General features: G+C 39.6%; 1 protein-coding gene across 1 annotated transcript in view; it reads left to right on the top strand.

Annotated features, from left to right (window-relative positions):
• Positions 1-8862, top strand: part of KIF21A (kinesin family member 21A) — a gene marked incomplete at its 5' end in the record, with an annotated part of 50132 nt that overhangs the window by 33807 nt on the left and 7463 nt on the right. Inside the window, 6 exons of the mRNA XM_009877698.1 lie at positions 1375-1413; positions 2352-2363; positions 3420-3556; positions 5268-5448; positions 5811-5975; positions 6656-6773. Coding sequence (XP_009876000.1) covers positions 1375-1413; positions 2352-2363; positions 3420-3556; positions 5268-5448; positions 5811-5975; positions 6656-6773 — 652 coding nt within the window. The remainder of the gene's footprint in view (positions 1-1374; positions 1414-2351; positions 2364-3419; positions 3557-5267; positions 5449-5810; positions 5976-6655; positions 6774-8862) is intronic.

The following is an 8862-nucleotide window of genomic DNA, read 5'->3' as shown; positions in this document are numbered from 1 at the left end:
CCTGTTTTCTAGGCTATGTCTGGTAGTTGTAGTTTTAAACCCAAAATAGAAAAGAGTGGTAGAATTTAGGTGTATGTGGGTTTGTGTGCGTGTTTGCATTTGAAAGTAGGATTTAGCTGACGATTTAGGAATAGGTGCTTCTGACAGTTACGTAGTTACTCCAGAGTTTCTCTGAGTGCTGTCACGTCAGCACCCTGGAGGGTGAGATGTTGAAATGACTAGAGCACAGTTGTTGGGAGATTATCCAAATGACTGAACAGGCTGACTTTCAGAGGTGATCTGGAGGAGCAGGTGAAACTCATACTTGGTCCAGGAGAAGCAGAGCTCGGTTTCCTCGCATGTCAGGTATCTGTTGGGAGCCTTACTCTGAATTGCAGTGGACTTGACTTGAGTGAAAATCTTTGCAGGTTTCAGCACTGGTAGTAGTGCCATGTAGCACTTGGGAATTGCAGCTCAAACGCAGAATAAAACTTTAGTTCTGACTAAGCAAGGCAAGAAATTGCTTTGAACTCTTTACACTAATGTGTTGGGTTTCTTTCTAAAACTGGTTGGTTGTTTTTTACAGTGGTCTACAGAGTCATCACATATCAAGTGGTAGCTTGCAAGGCTTTCAGTAGTTAACTGTACTTGTAACTTCTTAGCCATGTTACCTTTATCTTATTGCTAACTCCCACCTAACCATTTTCATTCTCTCTGGTCTGACTTTGGAGTCAAATTGAAACTGCTGAATCTGATTCGGGTTGAAAATGAAAGACATCTTAAGACATACTGCAAGTGTTTGTGTCTGGGGGAGATTTTTTTCTTGTTGTGTGTTCTCTTTTATTTCTAAACATTTTTGAAAATTAGAAGATGAAGGATTTTGAACTTAGGCTCATTTGCAAATTACTGTTCTTATTTCAGTGAGCTACCAGTATGTTTAATATTTGTATTTTTATGCTTAACATGTTACATGTTTCTTTTACACTTAACAGGCATTGATATTTGATTCTTTAATTTTTTTCCCCTATTGATATTTTCAAGAAGCACTGTGTTATATAGGCTAAAACCTGCATCCATCATCACCTTTCACTTTGCCTTTACTTCTGCAAGAAAATGTTGGGGAGCTAAGAAATGTCTCAGCTGGCATTAACTCAGCTTTTCGGGCTGAGACAGTCAACTCACGTAACTTACTGTTGAGAGTCCTTTTTTAAGACTCCTTATCAGGAGTATAGGTATAAGGTATAAGGTATACCCTGAGCAATGCTGCACACTGTATGTGGACTTGCGTTGCTTTTCTGAACTGCCCGTGCTGTTGTTTTTCCTTCTCATATGGAGGCTTTACTTTGCTGATACCTATATTCTCTCTCCTCACAATTCCACCACTGTTGATTGTAGGTCTGATGAAAGTGATTCCTCTCTGTCGGAGGTACACAGGTACTCTCTCTTTCTCTTTTCTGTTTCCTTGGCATCTCTCACTGAAGTTATTCCAGTTCTTAGGAAACTTCATTTTGCTGCATGAATTTCCCTGGTATTTGTGCACTGTGTCTCTTGCTTTTGCCAGAAGTTTAAAAACCTGACGTTTTGGTCAAGCATGTCTTCCCCTCTCCTTTTTTAGGCTGTTCTTTGTTGTTGTTAAGCGTGTCAAGTTTTTTTCTCTTTAAATGAAGTATGGTATAAACCTTTACTTAGACATTCTTTCTCTCTTTGTTTTCCTTAAAAAGAGGAACAGGCATTTTCTTAGGTTTTTTATGCTTCTCTCTTTCTTTTTGCTTTTCTTGTTTAGCTTTTGGCACTAAAAATTAAATCCCAGTGTAAATAAAAATGAATAGTTTTTTACGATGTCTTTCTGACAGAATGCACAATGGCATAGGAGGTGAAAGAAATGCCCCTCACTTGTATTCTTGAGCTGTGGCTTAGGATTTTGTACTCCATGAAAAAGTAATTTATTGAGAGAAGGGCAGTCAAAGGACAAATAATAATGTGAAGGTGGCTTTGCCTAGTCATTGTATTAGTCGTAGCATATTTTGTCTGTAGATTTCAGACCACTGCATATAGGTAGATAAATAGTTCTGGAACATATATTTTGCATGGCTTATTAAGGGAATGAGTGAGAACAGCAGTAGGAATAATTCAGTCTAGAGGCAGCATGATCCACTGGGGAATGCTACAGAGAAAATCGTATTTTTTGTGTGTGTGGTGTTAGTAAATTATAATTAGTAAATTAATAATAATGATTTAAATTGTTCATGTATTCTTGAAAAGAACAAAAATGTGTAGGTTGAAAGATAAATGCCTTTCCAGAATGAGGAAGTTAATGGCAAACAATTTAAGGCAATATTAATATTAATAAAATCTAAAAAAAGATTGTGAAGGAGTAACGAATTGTATGAATGAAGGTGTTCTGAGGTGTTCCAAGCCATAAAAATGTAAAAAATAACAATTCCTAAGACTATACTAGATACTGCATTATTTTGTGACAAGTAGTTTGTTTATCAGGAAGGAGTTTCTCCCTTCTGGAGTGAGGTTCTGGTCAGTATTAAGGAATTTTTACATTTTCCTGAAGCATCTAGCACTTGGTTACTTTGTAAGGAAGGGCTGTGGCTTAGTTCCTCTTTCCCGCAGTTACGTGTGTAATCCTCAGGAGAACAGGGCAATGAGTCTTAACCACAAGCTGGTCAGGTCACAGCATCGTGTTGCATGTTTGTGGGCATTACCTTGAGGCTTTTCTACACTTCACAGAAACCAGTGGGGTCTGTGTGTGTGCACTTGTGTGCGTGAGGTTTTAGACTGCTAGATACTCATTTGGTGATGAACTGTGATTTATTTCATTTTATTTTTTCAGGCTTAGTTACAGTCTTTTGGCAGCACCACAGAACTAGCTACAAATCTCCAGGGAGATTCCTCTGGGGTATCTGTACTCCAGCCACACTCCCTCTTAACCGTTGGAGTACAGGTGTGCCGTAGAGCATTAGAACCTTCCTCAGGCACACGGATCAGCAGCAGCTCTCCCAGCCTGCTCGTAGAAGGCAGTTGAAGTGAAATGCCTGCTGAGTTTGGAATTGGCAGTGTACATTGCGTTCACTCCATTTTTCAGGCGTGCTATTTAGATTAATAGGTCTTGATGCAGTTTGCACTCTTAAGGTTGCTCCTAGGCATTCAGGAACTTTAAACATCCCAGTTCTTTCCTGTGTACCCAACATTCAGCATCTTGTTTGTCTTTTTTCATTCATTTGTTTTTGTGTGTGATTTGCTTTAACTGATAGTCCAGAGTTGATACTTGTTGAAGCTAAATAGTAAAAATCCTTTCATTTATGAAAGACATTCAGGTCTACTCCCCTCATGTGTAAGAAAATTAGATTTTTTTTTTTCTTGTGCTTAAGCAAATTAATTTTATCTATGTCTATTGCTATGCCAAACTCACATTCTTCTCTTTCCTTTAGGGGGATAATTAACCCATTCCCCGCTTCAAAATGCATCCGATCTTCCCCGCTTCAGTGTATCTATACAGCTGAAGGGCATACCAAGGCTGTGCTTTGCGTTGATGCAACCGATGACCTTCTCTTCACTGGATCTAAAGGTTGGGCAACTTCAGAAATTCTCAGTTTGTGCTTAGTGCTGTAAACACAGTGGAAAATTGTGAGGTTCCATATTGCAACGTAAGCTGAAGAAGGATTTACAGTAATTATCTACAGGTTTTTTAATTCCAAACCGTAATATGTGACTGTTTATCTGTAGCGGAAAAAGTAAACTGTCAAGAATAACACTAACATTTGTTGAGTGATACCTTGGAACCAATCGTGGTAACCTGTGCACACATGATGTACGATGCAAATTAATAGCCTCAGGGTAGGGGTGGAGGTGGGACTTATCTTTGACTGTGCTACCTACAGAGTTTGAATAGAGCCTTCCTGCCTTAGCTGACTCTTTTCCGCTTCCCCGTGGGGCTTGTTGCCTGTTCCTTGTGGGCGTGAGAATTGTATTGCTATTGTGGAAGAGGATTTGTACTGTTCACTACATTCCTTACTGGATGCCACAGTCTGTGAACTCTTCAAGCTGGTAGAAACAGTATTTTGGAAGAAAGTGTTTCCCTCTTGTCTTTGGTGACTTTCTATTGTAATCACTTAGTTTGGCTTGAAGAAAACCAGACCTCAATGGTTATTTTTCATTACCGTCCTTTTTAATGTCACTCAGAAAGTGATTTTTGCATGGTGTTTTTTTAAACATATGAATGCTTGCAGATGTTGTAAATATTTGCTCTTTCTTGTCGTATGTTAGCTTCTCGTGTGTATGGAAGAATTCTTCCTGCATATATGTATTTTTGGAGAGGAAGAGTTTACGAAGTACACTTATACTCAAAAATGTAGACAGCTGTTTAACTAAATTAGGTTAAATCTTTTGGAGCTTGCTGCTGAAGCAGAAATTCTCAACTCACATCATGTAACGCTAGCAGCCAGTGCCAATTTAAGAATATCAGTAAGCTTTCAGGTGCATTGCAGGTATTGGTCTTTGGTCTTAATAGCTGGTATTTTTCAAGGGGCTGATACTTGTTGGTGTACTTACCACCTTCATGCTGTTAGAACTGCTGTCTACATGTGAAGCTTTCTCTTCATCTTCCTAATAGTTCTAAAATTCATGGAATGATAAAGACATGGTACAAAAAGGAATGTTTCCTGTGTGTTCTCTTTGTGTTGCAAAATCCTTGAAAACTTCTGTGTGTCTGGAATTTTAGTACACAAAAGGTCGCAGCATTTAAATTGCTTTGCTACTGGATTAAAACTGCGACTAAAGCCCTTAAACTGTGATTTTCAGAGGTTTCTAAAGCACTGAATAGTTTATATCACTTCACACCTTTGTAATTTTGTTGTGAGCCCCAAAGCCCCTCCTGAACTATCTTCTTGATGATGAATTCTTGAATTAAAAAATGGGTCATTCTCTTGATTTAGCATCATCCAAACTTTATAGCCTCTAAACTGTTTGTCCTTGTTTTGCTTTCCTTGAGATGAAATTCTACCCTTTTAAATTATATGGGAGCTAATATGCATATCTTAAATTCATATTTAATGATTAACCTTAATTAGTTTTGATGATGGTAGATGGTGCCCATGTCTATTCTTTAAGACCTATTTAATTTAGCTGTTTTACTGCAGTGCGTGCCTAAATGGAGGGATATGTATGAGCTCAAATGAATGTGTGTGTTTTAAAAACATTACTGATTTTTGGAAAAAGAATATTTTTTTTCAGTTAGAGTTTTTATTATTAGTTTCTGCTTTTTGTCTGACTTTATTTAGATCGTACCTGTAAAGTCTGGAATCTGGTAACTGGACAAGAGATTATGTCTCTAGGAGGTCATCCAAACAATGTTGTTTCCATAAAATATTGCAACTACACTAGCCTGGTTTTCACAGTCTCAACCTCCTATATCAAAGTGTGGGACATCAGAGATTCTGCGAAGTGTATTCGGACACTGACGTAAGTAAACTAAAACTCACTGCCAAGAGTTTAAATGGGTCTTAGATAATTTTTTTTTTTTTTTAATATTTAATTCAATAGTGCAGCACGGTGTAATTCAAGTGCCCTTTTTTCTGGGGCTGGAAACTTTCTTTACGTGATCAAGCTAAGGTCAGTCTGGTGTACTGTTAGTATATAGAAATACAAAACAATTTGCATTAATGCCTGTAGTGTTTTCTCAAATGCTCAGTATTCATAACTGACTTATAGCCATTTTGCTCAGGTAAATAGGTTTGGTTTTAACAGTATGCAAAGAAGCAAGAACATAATGTTGTGTTAGGGGTTGTTTTGTTTTGTTTTTTACCCTCCTTCTCTGTACTCAGGTCTTCAGGCCAAGCAATGCCTGGCGACGTGTGTTCAGGAAGTACTAACAGAACAGTCACTATCCCAGCTGGAGAGAACCAGATCAATCAGATTGCGCTAAATCCAACCGGCACATTCCTCTATGCAGCTGCTGGAAACTCAGTGAGGATGTGGGACCTGAAAAGGTACTGAACACCAGCAGAAGAACATGGTCTTTAGGTGGTTACACATGCATATGAAACAAAGTGAATGAAGTATTTCCTGCTTATGATAACGTCCATAACCTGGGCAAAATATATGGTCATGATATGGACCAAATAATCCGTGCTGTAGTGGTTGCTGAGATAATGAAAGGTGCTCATGATTTCCTCATGTGTTAAGGTTATGGGGAATTGTTCCAGTAAAAATAGTGGAAAAACACAGAATTTGAGACAGACACTACAAACTAGGCTGTTGAAAGGTGGCAGATGCATGCATCCTGGCTAGTAACTGTTGGTGGGATGATGAAAGCCAGCTGATGTGATGGAATATAGTATGGGACTGTGGTAGCCACACTCTAATAGCACTCTAATAGCACTTTTCCAAACAGAACCAGCACCCAAAGAATACATTCAAAATACAGAGAATACTTTGAGGGGTCTGATTTGTCTTTACTTTTTTTAGTTCTCATTTTACATAAATAGAAACTTCTGTTTACATGTAACATAGATTTAACATCTATCCATGGGTATGAGCAATAGAGTATATGTAAATGAGAGGATGAGTAGCAAAGATGTAGGGGAAAATCAAAAGATCTGTTCTGACAGAGAATGTATTGGATATATAGAAAAATAACAGATCCTCATTTCTTCTGTTCTTATTGAAGATTTCAGTCAACAGGAAAACTAACTGGTCACCAAGGTCCTGTTATGTGCCTTACTGTAGATCGAATTTCCAATGGACAAGATCTTATTGTCACTGGTTCAAAGGATCACTATATAAAGGTAAAGATCAGTGTTTGCTTACTTATTTTAACTCTTTGCCTCAGCATGGTATTTGGGCTTCAGCAGAAGTGACTCACATCTCCAAATCTGAAATGTGATGGCCAAGATGGAAATTCTTTCATCAGTTATAGATTATAAATAATGATCATTCTTAATAAACACCACTTCAGTGCTATTTGTTTTTTATGATGGAACGTGGATGGATGGTTTTCTGTAGTTAAACTTTTCCTTAGTTAGGTGGGGAGTCATCAGGTGTATGAAGCCTTGGAGAAATATTTATAACACTAGTTTTATGTAAGATACTTTCAAGGGCTAAATGTTAAGTTAGTGCATTCTTGGAGTGCAGACCTAATTGCTTCAGCAGAAACACTCTGTGTTCCCCACAGAAGTGGGCCTGGGATCTAGCCCAGGCTCTTGTGTAAGTGTTATGTGAGTTCTGTAGTGGGGAAGGAGAGACCCAGCACATCTCAGACAAGATGCCCAGCCTGTTTAGAGTCTTCATTGGCACACAGGTTGCTCTGTGTGTTGCATTCAAAGTGCAGCCAGGGGTATGATGATACTATCCTGCTCCTTGGCATTGTAATTAATTTGCTCAGAGACAGGGAATCTGGAATCTGTTTTTGGGGAAGGAGGTTCTGGTTTTGGGTTAGAGTTCTTTTGGCTTCTGAGTGGGTGTGTCGTTTTGCCCACCCCACCAGGGGATATTTGAACTCACAAGCTCCTGTTTCTTACAACTATGTCCAAACCACCAGACTATGGGAATTGTACATCACCTTCCCCCTGAAGCTGACCCTCATGCTGTAAAGAACATTTGATTCATGAGGCCAAAGAGAGAATGAGCAAGATACGGTAGCTTGTTATGCAGGGAGTACCCTTCATTCTTGTCTTAATTTTTCTGGCATGTGAGAAATACGTATCAACACATCTGAGAGTGGAGCAGGAGCCAGAACTCACATTAACTTTTTCATTTTGCTAGGCTTTCTCTCTTTTATCCTGCATTTCTTGGATGCTTGCCTGTGCAGTGGGCCAGCCTGCGGAGACAGCCTGGTAGTTGGGTGCACAGCTTGATAATTTGGGCTGTGGATTTGAATCCTGTCAGCAATCCCCGTGGTTAGAGGCCAGAGGATTCTTAGACAGTGGAGTGACAGAGAGGCACTCTAACTCCTGCTCTGCACAGCTAAGAATATTGAGTTGGTTAGGAGCTACCATCCTTGCACAGTAACGAGAGCAGAACCTCAAACAGGATGTGATCAGGACGAATGCAAATTTGTCATGCTTACCAATTTGTGACAAGCAAGGAGTTGGAAGGGTATTTGTAAAAACATAGCTGTCAACAGTCAGAGAAGTTTACCTGCCATTCCTGTGTGCTCCCTTGCTGTGGGCAGGCTGCATAAATCCTCTGAGTCTGCCTGCTTCTTAACTTATGCCACTAGAATATCCAGGGATATTTTAGACATGTGTGTGAGGTGCAGTGTGTGTTTTGAGATGAATGTGTCCATAATTGCCAAGCTGCTTTGGACAGTGCAAGTGATCTGTATGTGCATGGTCAGCATAGCAGTTTGGGAATTCTCAGTGCTTCTGCACATGAGTAGGTCGAAGAGAAGACTTCGGGGTGACCTAATAGCTGCCTTCCAGTACCTGAAGGGAACCTACAGGAAGGCTGGGGAGAGACTTCTTACAAGAGTGTCCACCGATAGGACAAGGGGAAATGGGTTTAAGTTGAAGGAGAATAGATTTAGATTAGATCCTAGGAAGTCATTCTTTAATACAAGGATGGCAAGACTGGCATGGGTTAGGGCTGGGCCGACCTCTAACACAGACAGACGCTCTCTAACCCCCTCTTCCCCCCAAAAAATGGGAAGGAAAAGGGAACGAAGCAGAGAGACGAAAAACAAAAACTACAACAGCTTTAATGAAACCATAATAATAGAAAATAATAGTAGAATGATAAAAGTAAAGAGCTATATACAACTATAGATAGTAGCCCGATATCAAACCTGCCTCCCTCCCCCGATATCAATCCCCACTGATGCTGCAGAACAGGAGGCACTGGGGAAGCCCCAGGCTGAGCGGTGGCAGGAGCTGGATA

Source organism: Apaloderma vittatum, unplaced genomic scaffold (assembly GCF_000703405.1).
Source record: "Apaloderma vittatum isolate BGI_N311 unplaced genomic scaffold, ASM70340v1 scaffold12921, whole genome shotgun sequence".
NCBI classification, from domain to species: domain Eukaryota; kingdom Metazoa; phylum Chordata; class Aves; order Trogoniformes; family Trogonidae; genus Apaloderma; species Apaloderma vittatum.
Note: the sequence above shows the minus strand (reverse complement) of the source record. Positions and strands in the feature narration are given on the sequence as shown.